General features: G+C 38.5%; 1 protein-coding gene across 2 annotated transcripts in view; it reads left to right on the plus strand.

Moving 5' to 3' along the window:
* Nucleotides 1–23,416, plus strand: part of MSRA (methionine sulfoxide reductase A) — a 276,740-nt gene that overhangs the window by 99,558 nt on the left and 153,766 nt on the right. For both annotated transcript variants that reach the window (XM_026102001.2, XM_064508280.1), the window contains one exon: nt 6,823–6,891. In XM_026102001.2, the coding sequence (XP_025957786.2) occupies nt 6,823–6,891 (69 nt within the window). The remainder of the gene's footprint in view (nt 1–6,822; nt 6,892–23,416) is intronic.

Below are 23,416 nucleotides of genomic sequence, written 5' to 3' on the forward strand. Positions count from 1 at the left end.
ATGTAGCTGACCTCTATTTTTAATTGGTAGTGGGTTGACAGCTGATCTCTACTGACTGAGGGAGGATGACAGAACTACAGAAACGAGAGGTGAAAGAAACCCAGTAGATCATGTACGCCATCTCTCTGCCAATGCTGAGAAACAAAATGACTTGTCAGATTTGGAAACATAAATGGCTGGAGTCGGGCAGCAATGTCCCCATGCTGAAAATATCCTTTAGGAGGTAAAGTGATTTGAAACGTAACACTTGGGGTTTCATCTGATATGACATTAGGTTTTTTTATTATACAGGAACTTGCAGAACTGACAGTTCTGCTCATTGAAGTAGACCTGGAAATAGAGAAGTGCTTCTATTTCATCACCAGCCATGAAGAATTTATGGACAGAATCCTGCCATAACCTGCACATCTAATACCACTTTAGCTCCACAGAGGCCTGAAGTATCTGAGAGCGGCCCTGTTCCTCATGTGGCTCCCTTTAGTCCTCTAAGACCATGCCTCTAGCAAAGCTACTCTTTCATGGATTTTTCCATTGAGTAGCTTTTTGAAATCCCCAAAACGATGAAGAGAGGCTCCACCTTCAGGGACAAGTATGAATGGGTGTTTTTAGACAGTTTAGTTTGGAAATGGAGGAATTCAGTAAATAATTCCTATTCCTTCAGCAGGACCACCTACAAGCTTTCTCCTTCACAGCCAGCTTCCCCTCTTTCCAGATCATTGTGAAACTGTCTCAGAAGCTTTTTCCGATTTCCAGAAGATCTTGGGAGAGGGGAAGGATATAAATAAGATGAAAGATTTCCCCTCTGTCTGAAGAAGTAAAAATCTGGCTCAGTATTAATGATTACAAAAATCCTATCCTTGTACAATTTATTAAATCCTCATATATGACATAGTTTGATATGTACTACATAATATAATAATTTGATATATACTACATGGATGACTTCTCTTGGCATACTCATTAGATACCAGATTAGAGAACTAAAAACTTTGTTAAGGAAATATCTTCAGGATAATGAAATGGGCAGATGGTGAAAAGTTTTGCTTTTATGCTTTTGTCTGAAAGAACTACCAGGCTAACTCCTAGAATAACTGACAGAGTAATCCAAATAACTAATTTGCCAGCTAATCTCTGAAAGAACTACTTCCTTCTGTGTGAAAGTGGGAATAATATGTTTGTTACTGTCTTTTAATTCAACAGGCCATGTAGCCTAGAGAAAATGTACACTTTAGTAGAGTTAGTTCACTTTTAATAAGCATGTTCTGCCTGTAGACTTCAATATAGCTCCTGTCAAGGATACATCAAGTATTAGAAAAAAACAGCAGGTATCTAGTTTATTCTCTGCTGAAATGTATGTGGTTAAATTAGAAAGAAAACATTTGATAGGGAAGTAGTGAAAAGTGAGGGTCATTTCTCTTCCTTTGAACTGAGTTCTCATGTGTCACCTGTGTTGAAATTGTACCCAGGGGCACTGAAGTCCTCATTTTTACTACTTAGTCTTCTTTGACTTAGGACTTCTTCTCTTTGGTGACATTTACAGACCTTTTACTCATTAGATGCTAAACGGTAACATTACACTGATAAACTTCCATCATTTTTTCTAAATGTTACAATCTTTCACTGGAAATAAAAATTAGATAGTTTCTTGTTTCTAAGACCGAAAAGAAACCTACTGGCCTTCAATTATGTACTGTATATTGATGGTGCACAGCAGTAAAAAGTGTTATATGGAAAAGCAGTGGGGGATGATCAGGCCTGATAGCTCACGTATCTCGCAGTTGGTTACCAATCATGACACGAGGAGCTTTCGCTGACGGTCTTACTTCTCACAAAGCAGTTTGCTCGGCTTTTGCTACAGGTTAGAGGTGTTGTTACATCCGTTTTCAGCCTGCTGATAATCCTGTCTTCTCCTAAAGCAGTAAAACTTTCTCAGCCATCAGTGGAGCAATGAATCTGACATCTTCTCCGTGCAGCATTCGTTTCACCATGGTCTTTCTGAGATGCACAAGCTCAGATGCCGAAGTTAAATGTGGACATCCAGTGAATTTTTAAATAAAAGAGCCTACCAGCTATAGGTTAACATGAAAGTTATTCATCTCTCTTCATGTTATGAAGTTTTCAAATGTCATCTGTCAGCCTACGTCTTATTACTTGCTCAAGAGAGGTGGAGCTGTGGGTATGGAGGACATACTCCTATCACATCCAGAATTTAAAAGGAGGCATTTAAATAACTTGCTTATTCAGTGATGAACAGTTTTCTTCACCCCTGTTTATCTAGATGAAAGCAGTCTTTGGCCTAGCTCTAAGTTAATATTCCCCTTTATTTCCTGTAAACTGTTGTTTAAAATGATTATGGCAGCTATGATGAGTATTATATGTTCCTGCCATGTAAACCTAACCCTTTGTAAAGTGAGCAGTGGTTTTATATTTCTCTGGTGCCCACTTTGCAACTCTTGTGATATATATTGTGCCTCGTATGCCACTTCACCAATAGCAACCACTTAGTTTTCCTCTATAACTGTTTTACTAAGTTCTTGTATCCCCTGGCCTGCTCACTTTGTCATCTGTCAGAGATCGGCAGCCCCTCCGTGCGCGCGGATGAACAGCAGAGCGAGCGTTTGGTGTTGGCCATGGAGAAGAGACCACCAGCAATGGTGGTGGGAAGGTAGGTGTAGGAGAAGGTGTCTAGGGCAATGCAGGTGGGGAAGTCATCCAAGCAGCAGCTGGTTTGCTTGAGGACATTCCTCCTTCAGCCCTGCACTATCTACTCTTCTTCCTCCACTCCCACACGTGTGTCGCATAGGCAGAGCTCCCGCTTGCGTCAAATCGCTGATGTGGTTGTGCTCTGAGACCTGGGCCAGAAGATGCTGGTAGGAGACGGAGGCAGCTCATGGTAATTGGTTAATCAGCTATTTTCAATTCACTTCCTGGCTGTGCTTACCGTGGAAAATTAACAGTCCTTGTGTATAAATGTGACCCCTGCTCCGGGATTAATTTGATTATGTGAGAATCTCAGTTTTCATTTAAAAATAATAACTTTCTGGCTGCTCTGATGAAGCGATTTCGGGAATGTAGTCTAAACGTTCCCTAATGGTTTAAAAACCAAAAGGCAAATATGAAGAATGAATTAATATACTACTAAAAAAAAAGTGTTTTTAAATCTGTCTTGTGATTGCTTGTGAGTGAATATTTTGAGACCAGCAAATTTCTGATTTTCACTCAGTGCTGGTTCAGCACTCTCTGAAAGTCAGATCTTTTTAAGGCTGCTTCATTTGGGTCTGCAAATATAGAGCTCATTTTAATTAATGACTTCTGGTCTCTTAACCTGGGGTTCCACTCAGTTATATGTTGATAACTTCATTTATGCCTAAAGCCTTGTGTAGACTTTCTGCACTGCTAATTTCAGTCTTTGTGTAACTTCCATTTGATCAGTGTTACTGGGAGAGGATTTGGCCTGCGATGACTGGCTGCACTGCATTAGTCCAGTGCTTTGCATATTTAAGAAAGCAGCACGGACTTCAGTTTCTAGTAATTACAGGTTCTATTCTGTTAATAGGCTTGATAAGTGCAGTAAATTTTGTGGCAGCGGCTTTATTAGGAATTTAACTTAATGGAAGTGGATTTTTATTTAACGGAGCTTTAATTTTCCTCTGGGCTTATACATAATAGCAGAACAGTAAGTCAGTTTAGAACTTAAGTCAGGCTGATTTGAAAGGAAATATTCATGTAAAATTTTCTCATTTGAACATCTTCTGTGGTTAAATTTATCTATTCCTGATGTGATACCATTGACATACGTAGAACTGTGAAGATAAATGTAGTGCATGCTAATAAATTAAAATGTGCTAGAGAACGGGTCCAGGCACTGGAACTTGATTGTCTGCACTGTTAAATTGCTAAGATAGGACCTGATATGATTTTGGCCAGGCTAATTAACACTCTCTCAAATAGTTCCTAGAAATGACTTGTTTATTTTAATAGTTTACTTGTACAGAGGTAGCCTAAGCCATGAATTTAATCAGTGTGGACGGAACTTGACTGAATTCAGTGAATCTTTAACAAAGGACAATTGCGAGACTGTGCTGGAAAATATTGTGTGATAGGTTGCAAAGGCTGGAAAATACTGAAGTATTGAGGTCTTGTTTAGCAACTTTTGGTTATTTTTTCCATGTATTATCCTGTTTCATGGAGACAGAGAAAGGGATCTAAGAATTATATCTGTAAAACTCAGGAGACTGTAAGGAAAGAGGGCCAGACTTTGCCTGAAGCTAAAGTTGAATGCCAAGACCTCCAGGGTGTTTTGCTTTCAGTGCACACTCTGTTTGGAAGGGACCAAAGTATGTTGCAGGCCATATCTCTCACACTGGTAAGGAGAATTCCTGCAGTAGAGGATGAACAAGGTCTTGTTAAGTCCCTGTAACAGTAGTTTTTATCATATAAATTGTAAGCCATTGACTCTGGAACGATGATCAGCTTTGAAAAACAGTATGTTGCTTCTGTTGTCAAGTTATAGGGAAAGCTCTTCTATTTTTTTTCTGATTCTGTAGGACCAAGGTATTTCTGATTTTCTAGTGCTTCTCAGCCCAACTTGAAAGTGAGAATTACAGCTTATTTTTGGACAAGAAAAGCTTTTCAGTAAAAGAAGCCAAACAGTAATGTTCTTTGAATAACACCATTGTTGAGAGGCTCTTTGTACTTGCAGCATTTTTCTTTCTTCCTAAGGTTGAATGTATGTTTTGTGAAAGTCCATGCACATTTTGTCTGTTTTTTACTAAGCATCTGGGAAGGGTCAGGGAATACTGGAAAAATTGTAAAACAGAATATTAATGACAAGAAAACTAATTCTTTTATCCAGCTAAAATCTTTGAAAGAAAAGTATGAAAACATTGGAAAACGACTTGTGAAAATAGTATTTTCATTTAAGCACTACTCGCCTCTAAAAATAAAAGTTTAATATATTTAAAGCCTCACCAGCTGAAATGATACCTGCTTCATACATCACATCATTTGCGTCATTCACTCTTTAAATGAAGGCAGCTGTCAGGATTAGTGGAGGGTTAGTTTATTTAATCTCGCATGATGTTTCATAATTTTTCTGAATGTTTGTTTATCTCAGATGGTTATAGATCATGGTGGTAATACAAGCTGATAGCTAAAGAGATTGAAACCTTATACAACGTTGGTCATATTACTCCCACTCTGGAGCCTCCCAACAATTTCCTTGCTGAAGCCCCTCTCTCAACTCGAATGGTTCAGGGCCTTCAATCTTCCTAAATTTGAATGATCGTCTTCATCCTGCTCCAATTGCAAATAACCCTGATTTCACACATCATTATGTGTTGATAAATGCTTGATGCCAGCTGGGATTAGTATTGCGATACCCCTCCCTGCTAATGAAAAATCCTGCTTTCCGAGAACTCGCAAGGCAATTCCAGGTTGCAGGAAGTAAAGTAGTGCCATACTGAGGAAATCCCTTAGCTTTCCCTCTAGGAAGTATTCAGTGAACAGAGACTTATTTTTTTCAGTTCAGGCTATTTTATTCCTTTCCCCTGCTACTGACAATGTCTCTTAGAAGTACGTGATCTGAAAGTGAAGGTGGGGATGTCAGTGAAAACGAGTGGGAATATTCTGTCATGAATCTGTATATTTTATTTTATTTGGAGCTCAGAGAGCTCTCTTTCACTTTATACATACATCCTTGGTTATACGATAATGATAAGCTTATGTCATCACAAGGAGTAGAGTTTTCTGTATGCTGAGGAAAGTACATTAGGATGAAAGGAAAGTATATTGGGATGTAAAGACTATATTGTTCCAAAGAAGTTTGGAAACTGGGTAGGTTTCTAGCCCATGCGAGCAGTCTTGGCATGGAGAGAGTAAAGCCAGGCTTCTCTGCTTTTCTTGCATAGAAATCACCCCTGTGAGCACCAGCAATGCTGGAATATTGCACTTTCCTGTATGCATTATATCCCTTAACACTGAAAGTCTCCATGTCTATTTGGCTTCCATGCACATGTTTTTATAGGTGTTCCAGTTTCTGGCTTTCTCCAGTGTACCTGCACGAGCATATATAACTTAGTCTTAAATTGTAGCTTGTGGTAGACATCTACAGACCAGAAGACTTCCCCAAGTCTAGCTCTTCTGTAGAGAAAATGCTTTTTCAACTGAGAATGGGTAGCCGTAGTGGCCAGAAAAGAACCATTTAACTAAAGTAAACCTCAAATGTAGCAGCTTTTCAGATTCTGTGAAAATAACAGGTGCAGTTTTGAAAATTTATTGTCCTACATCAAATTTTCTAAGAAAACTGGAAGAAATCTGATCATAGCATAAAGGAAACGTCTTGTGTAAAAGATGGTTCACTTCAGAGGCATGGCTGGAGCTGGAAGATGCTTGGGTTGCCAACACTAAGTCACAGAGAGCAGGTTGCGCTATGCGTTTGGTGGAGCTGATATCAGACTTGTGTTTCATGATCCATGGAGCTAGTGAAAAACAAGCCTGTGTCCTTTTCTCTCTCCTCTTGATTTAGCTTTAGTTAGGGGAATAGCAGTTGTATTTCATCCATAACATGGTTTCCAATGATGGCAATAATTTAATAGTCTTAAAATAATACAAGGTGTGAGTACCGTAAAGTACGTTTTGAGACATAGGACCAGAGAGTATGAAATCCCAGGTACTAGTGAGTTGCACAAGTGATCTTGGATAAATCAAAGTTCAAGTTTCAATATGAAAGAACAGTTGTGTTTCAACAGCAAAGAACAGTTGTGTTTTTATGCAAAGTATATGTTCTATTACATTCTGACTTCACTGTTTTTTTTCTTTTAGATAAACATCATGTCAGTGGAAACAGAATGGTAGAACCTTTCCCAGAGGGAACACAGATGGCTTTGTTTGGTAAGATATCAGTTTTAAAAGAATAGCTCTAAAATGTATAGTGTTACTGCATGCCAAATTTCTTGATTTCAGCCTAGGTCCTTAGAGTTTCACAATCTGGACTGCTATTGCCGTTTTCTAATGACTACAATGAGCTAGAGCCACTCATGACTCTGGGATACATCTATGCCCAAAGTATTTTGCTGAGTTACACAAACTGAGTATTTAATCCCTTGTTTTGTTCCATACACATGGCCAAATATTAGCTTTTTATGTATAAATCCTGCAAAACAATTTATCAGTTTAAACAGATCTCTATAAAGGTGATCCATGACTCTCTAGACTTTAAGTCATGCAAGGAACTCAAACTATTGGGTGGAAAGCTTTATTTACTGTACTTGCAGAGCTGTTACCACCTCCATGCCCCACAACCAAACCTGCTGTTTTGTACTTTGTGGCTAATCCCGCAGGTTTCCTGCCAGCTGAGCTGGAAAGCTGGACAGTTATGCATGAGATATTATTTTTCACTGTGTATGTAATATTTTCTATGAATATGTTGTTCTTTGAACCCTTCTGTAAAACTTCAAAAAAGTATTTCTCTGGAGACATGAGGAGTTACTTCTAGAAGAAATAGACTTCCTAAGATATATCAGAATCACCTGCCTTTTATCAACATATAGACTTTACCCAAATCTGGAAATAGTCAGATTTAGAGCTCTCATTAAAGAATGTACTACTCTTAGTTCTTAAGAGCAAGCCGATGGAATTTAATAGGAAAGAAAAAGGCAGATTCTTATGACAATTATTCCTAAAACTTACTGCTACAGAGAATGAAAAATTTCCTAAACCCATTTTGAACCATAATATTGAATTGTTTAGAAAGGATATAATTCCCTATAAACTTCTATGGGATGGTACAAAAGTGTCTTAGGAAATTTATTATATCCAATTAAACCTTTATCTATGATCTAGGAGTAAATATAAAATCACTATTTAATACATCTGCTGTATCACCTAGACTGGTGGAATTGTAACTCATAATAAGCACAAGTCAAGCATATAAAGCAGTCTTCACTTTTTGAGTTGGACCCATTCTGATAAAATACATATAAATATTGGCACCTGCAAGGCTATATGTGTAACAACAAAGAATGAAGGATATATATAAAAATGGAGGATGTTCCTGGGAAAGCACTGATTCTGAGGAGCAATGTCCCCATAATATGTCACAAAAACAATAAGTGCAGCCTTCAGGTGTGTAATCAGGGATGCAGTGCATAGGTGTTAGTGGACAATCTTACACATCTGTTATGCAGTGCTTCTGAGGCAGGTACTAAAATATTGCATACATTTCACTTTCAATTGAGTAATTAGAGTTCATTAACAACAGCAGTGAAAAAGCCATCCACTGAAACAAACTGTCAAAGGAACCAAGACAATCTACATACCATCATGTCTTCAGATATGGACTGGGAGACTTAGTTGGGTACCTGACCATAGGTTTTAGATGTCCTAGGCCCCCCAGGCTACTAGCTGGTGAGCCAGAGGGATGGAGATCTCCTACAGTTTTACAGTGTGGGTGTCTCAGAAATCCTAGGGCATCTAACGTGGAGCTAGACGCTTGTGTCAGGCACCTAAATCATCCCAGATGGTTCCTGAGGTTATGCATCAATAGAAAACACATTATTGATCTCTATAAAGGGAAAAGTAGTAGAAATTATCTTCCCTACATGATACAGTAGATCACATTAGATAATCTAATCATCCTTACTGACATTAAAGGCTATGAATCTATATTTTACAGGAGAAAGTAGCTTATGTCAATATGGCATTTTCTCAGTCATTGAGCTCAGCGACAATGATCTGGTCTAATTTAGAAAAAGAAAAAGACATAGCATAAATATTTCAAAAACCTGAACAGTATCTGAAAGTTCTTGTATAATTACAGTTTACTTATCTGTCTGGAATAAATTGTTGATCTTAATCTGGTTTCAAATAGAGCTGTGTTCACATCCGAAATATTTAGCAATTCTATGTAGAATGCAAAGGGCTAAGTTAGCCCCTGGCACTAATTTATTACTCCCAAAATGATCTTTTCAATTAATTATTGTAAAAAATCATAGTAAGAATTAACTTTCTTGTGGTGCTAATATTTGTGTAGATACCATGGTTTAAGAAGAGAAACAGTTTGTGATAGGAATATTTTTAGTAGGTGGGCTACTGTGGTTAGAAAAAATAGACAATCATTTGGGCATGTCAGCTCTCTTTCGGTTCTAATATGGGAATGACAAGCTTCTCAACATTTCACACTTGTGGATAAGGGGAGTTTTCAGTTAATCCTAGAGGTTATTTTATAAGGGCCACCTTATTAGATACATGGGATGTCACCATTCAGTTACCATGATGACTTCTTCAAGTTCTCTTTAGAGTACCTCTAACTGAGTATCATCTTCCTGCAAGTATTGCCCTGTCTGTGGATTCTGGGAACATCTAAAAAATTCTTGGAGTGGTAGAATGGGAGACTGTGTTTGATAGTTTTCATGGAGCTGATGGAAGATGATTTTATGTTTTCTTTTGAGTTCTAAGGTTAAGATGGATGTGGGGATTCTTTGAGTTTCTTAATGCAGGCAGGGTCAGAGAGTTCTGATGCAGTCTGATACTGATATAGTCTTCACTTGCTTTTTTTTTTTTTAATTCCTCCTTTATTTCCTATTTGATGGTTAGATCAATTTTGCATCCGGTGGGTGTTGTGGGTGTTGATGCGGGTTTCTCTATCGGTTTAATCACTATTGATTGTACATAATTTGTAAAATTTCATAGAAAGTAGCATCCTACATACAGAAGTTCAGTGGGAGAGAGCAAAGTCTTCTTAAGCATCCTACTTTGAATCATTCCTTAAGAACTGTTATATTCCTATCTAGCCTGATAACTTTCATCATTTTTAAATTGCCCTAGATTTTCCATAAGAGTGTGATTGCAAATGTTGGGATAGGTGGTGAAAACTCATGCTGCTGCCATCTGTGCTGTGAATAAATGGAAAACCTACATGTTCTTAGGTTTACTATTAGACCTGAAATATAATGGTATACAAACATGACTCTGATGATAATTGTTGTCATTTGTTGGCGTTGGCATCACATTCTGATATGTGGTACAGAAAAATGGTGCTACAGTTCATTTTTGCTACCTCCAAGGGGGCAGCATTTGCTGGACCCATGTGAATGGGAACGAATGGAAGCACTCAAAGAAGAAAAAGATTATCTGCTGGTAATTCTTCTCCTCAAATTGTCACTCATCCTATTGGTGTGTACTGCTAACTGCAAGTTCTTTGTATTTTAGACTCAGTAAACTAGGGGGAAGAAACTGAGCCAGTCATTTATATAAGTAGCATCTCTGACACCACCTTAGCAAGAGAGTGCTTCTCAAACCTCTTCTCTGGCAACATCCTTTAATCCTGTAATTGAGAATTGCACAGGGACAAGTCTCAAAGAGCAGTAGTTGCTAAGGAGTAATCCCTCTCCCTTAATGATATCTACAAAAGCTAAAAGATGGTAAATAACCTTGTGATTTTGTAGATATAACCTACTTGTAGTGCATATTCCTAGTGCCTGGATAGTGTTAGATTCACCATTAGAAATAGCAGTATAAAATGTAATGCTGGGTTGTAAACAGTCAGCCTTTTACCTGCTTGCAAAATACAGTTAGATTGCATTATATAGCTCTAGGTTCTGCAAAACCTCCTTAGAGATGCTCTTACTAATGCTATGTTATTTACTTTATAATACGACTTCTTGTTTTGGTACAGGGTGAATTACATGGTAATTGTTCCTGCAGCTTTATCATTTATAAGAGAAACTCACAGTTTTCAGCAGACTAATTAAATGATCCTGAGATTGTCCATTTGTCTGTTTAGCGTTCAGCTGCCTGAGATATACCTGTTGTTCACTAGAATAAAGAAATGCTTCCTTGTTTCTACAACCATGAAAAGTTAGATTTCAAGGGTTTTAATGGAGAATGTTTTAATACTAACAATTCAGTGACCTGTTAATCCAGTTTTCATCTAGTAATGAAGCACCAAGGACACGGTAGGTACATAGACGCTGCCCACAGTCTCACTGGTGATACTGTTGAATGTTGTAGCAAAATCATGGTATCATTCGACGTAAAAAGGGAGGAATATTCCCAGCCTCATCTACTTTGAAAACTGTCATGTGTTTGTGTTATGGATAGTAAAGTAGAACTAATTGAATAAGTGCCTGTCCGGAAAGTTTTCTTGTAGCTTTTATGGCCATAGACATTTTCGATTAAAAATATTTTGCCTATATTGACTGATTTTGACCAAAAAACAAACCAAAAGAGAAAACCTAAACATACATTAAAAGGCTGATAATGTGTTGAAAAGAGGTAGTTTAGGGTCTGAAATCAGCTTTAGGTTATAGGTGTAGAAAAAGTTAAGTAAATGCTTCAAACCTGCAGAACGTATACAGCCTAAAAAAAATGAATAGCTCCATCGGTGCCTTTGGAATTATTTATATATTTTTATATATATATTTATATATTCTGAACACATACGTGAATGCATTATGCTCAGAAACACTTTTGGTCAAAGTTTCTGATTTTTAAGTGCATTTTTCTTCTTAAACAACTGCTGCTATTGCAAGACTCCAGTTTTTCACAGTACCACTATATTCCCTGTGCTTTATATCCTAGGCTATTCCTCTAAGAGGAAGCATTGTGTGTGCGGTGCATTCGTAGAAGGGCTCTTATTTACTTCAGTAAAATCTGGCAATAGTTCAGATGTCTAATTATTACACTTTTAAAATATAGGTCTATATTATGTTATATTTGTTTGACATATACAGGCTAGTAATGGGATAATTGATTTCTTCATGTAAACAAAATATAGCCAGAAGTAGAATGTTAGGTAACTGATAAGCGCTAATTAGAGACATTTCTGAATTGGCAGATGGATCCAAGCTTCTTCACCTTATGCTCTGCACTTATTAGACGACAACATGTTCCAGTAATTCTATAGAGCCATATTATTGTTGTACTTTGCCTAGGTTATTATGTCCTGTTGAGATAGGCGACGCATTCCCACAATTTCTGCTGCTTCTAAAAGTTCTTTAAAAACTAAAGCAGGATCACACCAACATTAGCCCCAGCATAGCCAGGGAAGTCCTGGTTTCTCAGTCTTTGCATGCAGCCTGTTCAGCTGCCTCCGCTGTGCCCGTTCCTCTGCAGTGCGGTATTGCAGGACCCATATGAGAATGAGACTCAGACTGCTGTAAAACTAAATTTCTTAGAAGGAGCCTTCCCTTGGATGGTTCAACCCTTGCTAATAAAGGCTCGATCAGTGCAACTTGTCAACTAAAGGAAAATCATTTCCCGTTGGATTTCTTAGTGATGCATTCCTCTTCTTCAGACGTTTGTACAGAATGTTTTGGCTACCTCCTTTAGCTGAAAGTCATAGGACTCCTAATTAAAACCCTGAAGATGTATTTGGCAACCGTTCCACAGCATTCTCCAGTGTAAGTCATTACATGGTCCCATAATCGCAAGATTTTTAAGAGACTTTATCAGAATTTTCTGAGTAGCAAGTCTTGAGACTTAAGGGATCTGCTCAAAGCCATGAATTAACTATTTGTCATATTCATGTGCAAGAACATTTTTTCCAGTCTCTAACTGCAGCCAAGAGAGTAGACAAGGTTCAAGTTTTCATTTTCACACTACACTTACCATGTGCAGAAGTTTGCAAAGAGAGGGTTTTCCCAAGACCTTACCCTAAGCTTGTATTCAGAAGCATTTCAGACCTCCCTTTCAATCAGACGATTTATTTACCAGCGTTATCCATAACCCTCGTCTATGAACATAAAGATAGGAAGAAACTTCCTTTTACAGAGCAATGGACTTCATTCAGTGGACTTCAGAACATTATTTAAACTGTTTGTAGACTACATTGACAGAACTAAATAATCTTCAGGACAAATGCAAAGTCCTGTTATAACGTAGCTCTGATGATTTATCAAAACAAGTCAATTAGGTCATTTATTAGAGTCTAAACCCTTTCTTATTAGAGATACCCAGTTTACAAGTCAGTGACCTTACTGTCTGTGTGTTTACCTTTTACAATGGTCTCTAGATCTGATTGATCTTTGTGAAATCTTGATGAACAAAAGGAGTAAAATTTTTTTTCTGCCTTAAAAAAATGCTCATGGGATTAATCTTCTCAATAAGATTATTATCAGCAGGTGAATGTAATGACTGACAACGGTATTCCTTATTTGTCTTGTTGATAATAGAGAATAGATCCTTCTGTGTTTGTTTCTTTTACTCATTCCTGAAACACCTACTGGTGGCCATTGTCAGAAAAGAAATTGTATTAGGAAGGCCTTTGGTCTGGCTCAGTTTTCAATTACTATATTTTTATCATGAGCTCTGTTCGTTTCACCAGGAGAAGGAAATTACAGGCAACAAAGTTTGGCCGCCAAGAGAAAATACCTTTTTTGTAGACAGTAGAAAAAAAAGATCAAACAATTTTCTCTGTTCTTTACTCAAAGAAAAGGAAGGAAACTTTAAACCACACTACACATGTCAGAAGGTATTATATATCTGTCTGAAAAGAATATAAGACTTCACGATGTTCAAACAGCTGTGTGTGCTGTGACCCAAACTGTAGGAGAAACATCTACAGCAACATTACCAGATGTTACAAGGATCACAGTGTGGAAGTATTGAGAGCCAGAGGGAACATCTTCCAGAAGGGATTCATGTTTCTCATGCTAATTCTCTTGCAGCATCTTGGAAAAGTGAAGGAAGCGTACTAATCGGGTGGATTTGTAAAGTGCCGAAGTGTTGAAGTTGTCCTGTGTTCATGAGGTGGTGTAAACATGGAGACTAAGCTTTCTACAGCTCTGGAATGAGGAAAAAAAACGTTGAAGACATTGCATAAGAAAAAGAGGTTGCTTAAAGGAATCCTGCCGTGTCCCTAAAGCAAATTATGTTCCTATTCTTACCTTTGCAGTATGTTTATTGAATGAATATATTCTTGTTTCCCATTTTCCTTTTTCATCTCTCTTTTTTTTAATACTGACTTACGGCCAGTGTCTTTGTTGTGCCTCTCTCTGAGAACTGAAACACAGTCCGCTTCCCTGCCTCCACTATCTAGACCTGCTTCCTATTTGTTGCCACCAGTGCTTAAAACAACCTGGTCTTCATAATCTTGCCCAAAGTTTGATGCCTCTGGTTTACTGGTCACACCTTCAGGTGATATAGCAGCTGGGAAGCAATTGCCAGGGAATGTTCTTTGTTTAATTTATTACTATAGATAGTTTAGTTAGTGTAGTTTTGATAGTTTACAAGCTTAATTTAACATAGTTTATCCTCAAAATAAGCCCATAAGCCATACTGACAGGCTCTCCAAACCATCAGACTTGTTAAACCGTTCAGGCTGTGTTCTTCTAGTGGGAATTTTATTGATGGAATAGGTGGGCAAGCTGGACTCTCCTTGATCTTTTAGAAGCAAATTTTAAGCTGAAAAGACCCATTTTAAAACTGAATATTGTCTCCTACATCTTTATTTAGAGAGTTAAATGAAAGTATCTTAAAGGTTGGAAATGGTTAGATCCCACCATACTTGTGAAGAAGAGTTCCAAATGAGACTGCTTATTCTTTTTACATAAAAATGAAGATTTAGGAGTCTAACAAGGGAAGCCCAGATTTGAAAAATTTCCCCTAAGCCTGTTGCAAATAAGTTAATAAACACAGAAATAAGCGTAATTCCAGGACAGGTCAGAAGTTTCCTTTTAAAAATAAGAGCCTTAATATTCAATTTCTCTTGTCCTGCAGCATGTCAGAGGCATTATGTGTTAAATGCTGGCCTTCTGATTTGATAGCATTGTACGTCAAGTTTGTAGTAGGGTAAGTGGCAAATTGCAGAGCCCTGGGTGAGACAGACGCAGATAAATACAAAATGCTACAGTCTGCTTAGTCTTTACCAAGGACATTTCCTGACATATATAAGTACTAATAAGGGACACAAAATATCCCTAATGCAAAGTGAAAGCTGTCCTTGATCAGCAGAACGCTTCATAACATTCTTTTATTTCAAAAGATCCGCACATCTTTTTCTTTTTGCTTCTGAAAACAAAAGTAACGTGGCCTTCGAACACAATATCTGTCCTTCTCCATGAGGGACTTATTTATGTTAATTTAGCTTTCTTGGGGTAATGAAGAGTTTAGCTTTGTGTGAATTTCCACTATGTATTGCACATTAGTACAGATCCTGAATTTTTTTAAATGAAACCAGATTGCAGCTTTTCAGTTAAAGTTACCCACCTTAAAACAACTATCTAATTATGTTTTTGGGACTCTTCCACTGAAATGAGTAAAAGATACATAGCTGATTTTCGTGGTTTTGGGAATGGGGCTCAGTGATACCCAGTGGCAGAAATTGTTTCCAGCATACACTTTATATTCCGTGCAAAAAGCCAGCCCAGAACACCTAGTGATGCAAAAGCCTTGCAGAGAAGTAAATTCCTTGCCAATGATAAATAGGGATATATCAGTGACTAGGATGAACATATGCTTGGCATCGATCTGTGTTGGTTTAAGTTTGAAATAGAAGTAAATTATCCTGTTAATGACTGGAGGCTGCCCTCATCAGATTTACACTGCTTTGTGGGAGATAAATGTGTGTGTCTGTTTATGTGCCTGGGTATGCACACATACACATTTACCATCGGAATTTGTCCTTAGATTCCTGTTCATAAAACATACAGCATGATGACATAATAAAAAGCATACAAAACAGTGATGTTATAGTCTATTCAGCCATGAAAAATGTGATGCTAGTTGTCAGTAGTTACAACAGCAGAGGAAAAAAAATATAAAGAGCTTTTTGGAAGGATAGAATTCTATTCCTTTTGACATTTTTAGACATTCTGTGACATTCACAAAGTATTATCAGTGTGCTTTAGAGATCTTAATGGATATATCTTTACCCCACTGTCGTCACAGACTGAGAATTCTGGAATTGGGTATGTGGGACACAGCGATTAGGGTCCTACATAAAAAAAAAAAAAAACTTAATATTTGGTTACTCAGAGATAATTTAGGATCTGATTTTCAGGAGTTTTTCTCATGAAATGAAGCTGATCATCTCAAAAACCGTGTCTTTAGATATTTTGCTTAAAATCTGAGATAAAAAATCTTCAGTTACTCTTAAAATACTTGCTCAGAAATGCTCCTGAAGCTTGGGGGGGTCAGTCAGAATCTTTATATTGATTTCATTGGTTCCTTCAAGCCGTCAGACTGGAATTAATCTCAGTAAATTTTAAGCATATAAGGTGGTCTTCAAGAATTTCTTCCTAGTCAATAGAGACACTTTCGGAGGCCAGTTCATAATAGCTCTCTTAAAATGGAATGAATCACCCTGTATAGGTGCCTAGTTCTCCTCATTGACTGCAAAAAGTACCTGAACAACTAGCTTAGGCTAGGGGGGGAATTGATTCATTTGCATAAATATAGGTGTTCATTGCCTTTTGAGATGTCTTAGGGCATTTGGGATGTCCACATGGGGCTGGCAGTGATGATACAGGTCTTATGGGAGATCCATGCTCTTCTGAACTAGCAAGTGAAAGCCAGGTGGGACTAAGACATCCCGAATAATGCAAGATACAACTGTATGTGTCCTCCATGTTTAAGGATTTAATGTACTAAGTAAGACAGCTACATTTGTGTGTAATATGTAGGTATCTGTGTATGAGCTAGGTGTCTACTCTGCTATTGCAGCTAATGGAAAGCTCGTCAGCAGGACAGGATTCAGTTGCCCAGACTTTGGTTTAAAGTGACGTTTGTTATATCTTGGCTGTCCTTGATCTCCAGCTTCCAAGGACACAAGTCTTTTTTCATATCTGTCACTCCTATACCAGTCCTGTGCAAGCTCCTTCGGACATCTCAGATGGCACGAGATACCTTTATTTAGGCCTTGGATCCCCACTGACTATCATGGGAGCTTAGACACCTTTTGTCACCTGAAAACACCCGTTTACAGAGACCTAAATGCCATTATTTAAGCCTGCACACTGAAACACACCCTATAGGCCTATATTTCAGGTGAGGTTAGGTGGGAAGAATCGTCTCTAAATTCTTGAGTATTCCTCACAGAACCATTTACGTCCCAGTATATGCCAGATACATTATTTACCCTTGTATTTAGGGTAATGTCTACATTATTAAGATTACTTCCAAAGGCAGGCTCTGTTGACCAGTACGAGCTCTCTGTCTGCTTATTCTGGACCACAAACAAAAGTCTTTTGTCTTTAGCAGAGAGTGAAAACTCCACTCTTTAAGAGGCTTAGCTGGAATTTTGTTCAAGATTTTTGTTCTAAGATACCACCTGGCTTTAGAGAAGAAGAAAAAAATACACGTCAATGTCTAAAAGAAAGAAATAATATGATCCATTTTTCAAATAAGATAAGAACTAATCGCAAAAAATTGTGATTTGAGTTGAACTGTAAGTAATTTTGAAACAGCCGTAGTTATTTGTTTGTGAGCCAGGGAAAACAGCATGCAATATGTCAGGCTTTGAGATAAAATTTATTGGTGTATCGTTGGCTTAAATCCAACATTATGCTCATAAATAATATAATCTTAGTGTGACACATTTCTGCTTGAACCTTGACTGAAAATTATTGAGAATCATGTTATGAATTATGTAGTAGCAGTCACGCATTCAAGTAAAAAGGATGTAACTTGAGTGAAATGTTGAAATGTATTTGTAATTAGGTACAAAATATAAAGGTGCATAGTTTTAGAAAAGGTAAGATGTCTTTCTTTGTATCCAAAGGTATAAGATGGAGCCTCACTGCAAACTCAGGCTAAAGGTCATCCAACTTTTATTGACTCATTCTTCTGGGATGGAAAGTGCGATGTGGTTGGATGTTGTTGTCAGTCATATCACTTTTTTATATAGTGTTAGCACCATCTTTTGTGTCTTATTTATACTAGCCCGATGCAGCCCAAGGCTCCAGACAGATCTTTGACAATACCTATATATAGTCCAACTGCTCAGCAAGATGAGAGTAGCTCAGTGTCAGACTTAGTGGTTTAGGCATCAGGATGGTTATATGCAGGCTCATCAAGTGTGAAAATGTTCATCCTGTGAGGCAGATAAAGACAGTATGAATTCCTTTGCTTTGTGACAACTAGAAACCAAGATCATTTTATTGGGCTACTACACTAAAGATCTGGATATGTTTTATAGATGGAGAATGACTGATTTAGGTTTTGGTAGCTAACAAAGTCCCTCTTCGGACCATTGTGGGGTGTACTGCTTGGACATGGTTAGCAATGTTTATCTCCACACTGCTACAGAAATTCATGCCTGGGTTCTTTTTTGTTCATCCTTACTATGTGTATGCTCGTTTACTCCCAGGTTGCCTTTTGGAGAGAACCAATCCGTTTCCCCTGAGATGGATGCTGCGCTTCCTTCTGGGCACCACTCCTCCTAAGTCACGCTATGAAGCACAGCTGGATTTCACTTCCTCGGCCCTACGCTGTCCCCCAATACTCTCCTAGCAGGTCTTGCGTCCTCGAATGTCCTGCTGTGCTCTCCCATCATGCCGCAATGCATGCAATCCATACCCTTCGCCTTATACTCTAAAAGCACCACACTTATGGACGGACACAGATTTGAAATGATACCCTAAATTGAAAGTGTATGTGCACACATTCACCCATCAGCAATTATGTCGTAGTGCCGTAGGTGAAATGTGTTTTCCACGCTAAATGGAAGAACACGGTTATTGATCATGCTTTCTATTTCAGAGCTTTAGCTTCCCTTTAAAATTCCTAGACCTCTTACCGTGGAATATCCTGAAAATAAGGAACAGCAGTGATACACGAATAAGTGAGGTCAGGTTATGAATTTGATACAGACATACTCAGCCAACTGGAACTGACAGCAGTGTGAGAATTTAGCATTTGTGAGGAATTCAGGAATATTTCTGAGCTTTACCTGTTCTAGTAGTGTGCCTTCAGGCAAAGGACAGTGCATATAACTGGAGACTTTTCATATGGATTTTCTCTTGCTGACCAATATCTTCTTTAGCCTTTTTTCTTTCTTTTTTTTTTTCTTTTTGCTTTCATCAACAGACTTATGAGTAGGGCACCAATTCCTTGGTGTATGTGACAAGGCTGGAAATTGTATCTTTATAAGGTATGTTTATACTAGACTTTAAAAAAGTCTTGAGTTAAAGTTAACTCATTTTAAAAGTAATCTTGATCACCTCCAACTGTTTGTTCCAGACTACAATTATTTGTGCTTTACCACGCTGTAGACCAAACCCAAGGGTAAAGCAAAAGGCTTTGTAGCCTTGAGGCAGTATTATTGCTTTAACAGTCTTATTGACTCTGTACAAATAATCTCTCAAGAATTCAAGGTACTTTGCTGATCCAAAATATTTTGTGTGCTGGAGCTTGCACAATTGCTCTGCTGTTTGCAACCCGAGGCTATATGAGTCTTTCAAACCTCAACCAGTTGCGTTCTCTCTGGCTGCAATCTGCTGTGAGTCTAAGACAGTTTGCTGATGGCTCCATTAGTTGTATTTGGCCCTAAACTCTCTTCTTGTACACAATTTTAGGAGGGTAATGTAACTATTTTAACTGATGCCTACGATGGTAACTCTTCTCCCTATCAATGCCCATTATTGGAATGTGGAATAGGAAAGGAAAAGAGAGCAAAACAGAAATCAGCACTACGCCAGTGTGTAAACTCATAGTTTTCCCACGCTGTGAATACCCTATGCATTTCTGCTCCCCTCATCTCAAAAGAGATATAGCAGAACTGAAAAAGGTTCAGAATGGGGCAAAAAGGGTGATCACAAGTATGGAGAAACTTCTGTACAAGCAACAACTGGGTATGCTAGGAGCATTCAGTGTGCAAAAGAGTTGACTTAGGGAGATATGAGAGGTCTACAAAATGAGGATAGGCATGGGGAATGTAAAAGGGAATGTAAAAGGGAATTGATTATGCAGAAAATCTTCCAGTATGAGAAACAGGGGCCATCAAATGAAGTAAGCAGGAGCCAGTTTCAAAATAAATCAGAAGAGCTGGAATCAAATAAAAGACTCCGGATTTCCTTGCCAAAGGATTTTCTGCATACAAAAGATTTCTCAGTTTGAAATGGAGCCAGGAGAAATAGTTGGAGGAGAGATCCGCTGGGAGTTATTCATCAAACAAACCGTATCAGGCTCAGGGTACTCTGACTAAAGCCAGAGACTGGGACAGTAGTCAGGGCAAGTACTCTGTTTGCTCTTTTCTTACTCTTCCCTTGGTGCCTGCTGATGTTTACTCTTGGACATAGGGTACAGGGTGAGATGCATCCTTATTGCATAATATACTGCATGCAGTATATAATATATATCACATATGCATGCTATCACCTACCATATCACATCATCTTTCACTGCCTTTCTCTTATTAATTAATTAAAGCTGTTAGGAGTCACATAGCTAGAACCTATGTGCTGTTTTGAAAATAGGGGCACCGTTGCTGGAAATGGTGTTGAAAACCATGCAAGTGCAAGCCACGGCTGTCGTTAGCTCCCTGTTGAGAGGGATTTGTAATGAGAAATAATAAATGAAAGATGCATGTGAGTCTTTTTTTGCTGGATGGTAAATCAGGGCAGGACTTCCCAGACTTGGTACGCGTTCCAGTAATGGCATATAACCTTCTCGAAGGTGTATATCAAAACAACAGCAACAACAAAAATACTGTCTTTCCTTTTTTCCCCAGGGGAGGCAAAATAGCTGATTGCACAGCGAATGCTGCCGAAATAGGCAACGGCTCTTGCTGGATGCACGTCTAGCTTGGCAGGGACCTCGGAGCTGCCTGCACCTCCGTACGTGGGAGCCAGCTGGGCTGAAGCCACAGCACTCAGGGAAGTGTTGCTTCCCCCCGGGGCAGCTCAGTCCTGTCTCTGTGGCTGTGGTACCTAAGTTATCCAAGCCTAGTTGGATAACTGGCGTTATCCAAAAATACGTTCATAAGTATGTCTGACCACAGTTTATTTACCATCCATTTCAGTAGTCGTTCTGCTGCATCTCAGGCTTGTCTGTGAGATATCACAGCTATTGCGTTGCTCTGAAATGCATAATAACAGAGACATAGTGCCGGCCGCTTGGACAGTCCTGAGCTCTGCTAGACCTTATCCCAGAAACATGGGCTCCTTCTATCTATTCTGAAACCTGTGAAAACAGTGTGATGTTATGTTGTGTCTTGTTTCCCTTTCTGGGAAAAAAAAACAAACCAAGCCAAAGCATCAGAAAAAAAACGCAAAGATGATTAGAGGTATAATTAGTTATGTCTGAGGCGATTCAAAAAAACAGGTACATCAGCTTACAGGGATGCGGGATAATGGTCTTGAAAATAATGAATAGGAGAAAGAAGGTGAAGACAGTGCTCCTATTTAGCCTTTGTTGTAGCACATGAACCAAGACATCCCCTGCCTTCTGCAAAGCCGCTCTGTTTCCCTGGCCGAGCAGGGTGCAGAATACAATACTTAGGTCAGCCTGTATAATGGGCAGCAGGACTAATGATTGCAGTTCACATACCTCCAAGGTCTAATCGTATGCTGTACTGGCTACAGCTAGACTTTCTGGGTGGCAGAACACAGGTACAGTAGTGATTTTTGGTAATTTGGTTTTGATTTGAGTACAGAGGGCATGCTATTTTTGTTTATTTTAATAACCGTCACCTCGAAACCTGCGAAGAAGAAATGAAATTCTGCCGCATGCAAAAGTAACTCTCACTGTTTATTCGAGGAGATGCTATGCAATGGCCTCATCGAATTTCTTGTGAAAGGGGGGATTGCCACCACAGCTGGCTGCCATGCAGCCGTCCTGGTGCTTCTTCAACAAATAACCATGCATATGTCTCTATCACACTGTGAGGCTCTCCCAAAAGCCACCATCAAGATTAGCAGGGCTATCTGCTGCAACTACAGCCCTTAATGCAGCCTGCAGCTGTACTGCTAGCACCAAGGTGCATGTGGCTGTGTGCCTCATCGTGCCCTATAGCTTAATATTCTGCTAAGCACATCCAGAGAGTACGGGACATCTAGCAGATGTCTGAGAAAGCCATGTGGAGGTCATGGACCTCACTGTGCATGGTGGCTATTCCCGTGCTGAGCCATCGCTGCAATACAGACACTCTGCTGAAGCATTTATTGGAGTTACTTTATTTTCAACAGTGACATACCATGTTTTTGGGGAGTGAGTGTGCATCAAATACTGCATAAACAGTAGATGACTAACCACCCATCTATTTCGCCCCTGTCTGTCCTATGGATATAAATTAGTTTTTCTATAACAATCTTCCCAGGTATTTTTTTGAGTAATAGTCTTTCTGGGGGTGGATAGGAAAGAGTTATTCTCCTCTGCAAGTGAGAACATACCAAAATTTTATTGGCTACTAACAGATGAGAAAATAACTCTTGGAAATTCTATATTTCCATTAAGAACAGCTTTGGTCCAAAATAGATTAATTTTAATGATCTTCTAGGCACACTCAGAAGACGTTTGTTAGTTAGGGCTTTTATTGGAAACAGGTTAAGAGTGTGTTTCTGTGGAGCTGGGGAACACAGGAGGGCTAAGGGGCTGTTTGTTGCATCGGCTTGTTATTTGAATGTAATTATTTTTTGCTCCTGAGCAATTATAGATTGTGAGTTTAAATAATTGTCAGGGTGCCTACAGCTTTCTATTGTTGTCTAAAATCTAAGGTTATAAATAAAATAAGTAATATGAGATTGCTTTTTCCGAATGTGTCTATAGCAGTTAATTTAACTTAGCAATAGTTGTCAGAAAGGAAAAAAAAGGCAAGATTTCTATTCTTTGCAGCAAACTAACTTTGTAAACAAGTTATTATTTTCTGCATCATAGCCCTAAAAGTGATTCTTATTTTGCCCATAACAAAATGTCTGTGGTGCTTTGCTTTTATAATAGTAGAATATATTTTGTTTTGCTTCTGTTTATTTCAAGTTCCCTAAAGGTTGCCAATAGATTACAGAGATTTTCGCAAAACAAGGGTAAGGCACTGCTATTATTGCAGGGATGAATTTATATGAAAGATGCAGTTTTGAGAGAATCAAATGGATTACACAGCCCTGATGACATCTCTTATTTTATGTGTACATCAAGTTCTGCTTGAGTAGCAGAGCACTAAAGTGTGTCAAATGACCAACGATGATCTAAAATGAATCTCTGGTGCGAAGTGTTGGAATGCTTAGAGCAAAGGAAGATCACAAAATGATTTGAAAGCCTCAAATCAATGGCTGAAAATAAAAATGTGATGCTTTGCAGTGAAGCAAATAATCAGTTTGATGATAGGACCATGTAGCTCTTTCTCAATCCCTTTCACATATTGTTGTACCAAAGGTTCTTTTTATCTCTTACAGACTTTTGAAAGGTGATATATTAAGAAACTAGTTCCCTCTTGCAAGGATAAAGTTGTGAGATAGAGAAGTGGCTAGACTGAATTTATCTG

The sequence above is a fragment of the Dromaius novaehollandiae genome, chromosome 3, assembly GCF_036370855.1.
Source record: "Dromaius novaehollandiae isolate bDroNov1 chromosome 3, bDroNov1.hap1, whole genome shotgun sequence".
Lineage (NCBI taxonomy): Eukaryota > Metazoa > Chordata > Aves > Casuariiformes > Dromaiidae > Dromaius > Dromaius novaehollandiae.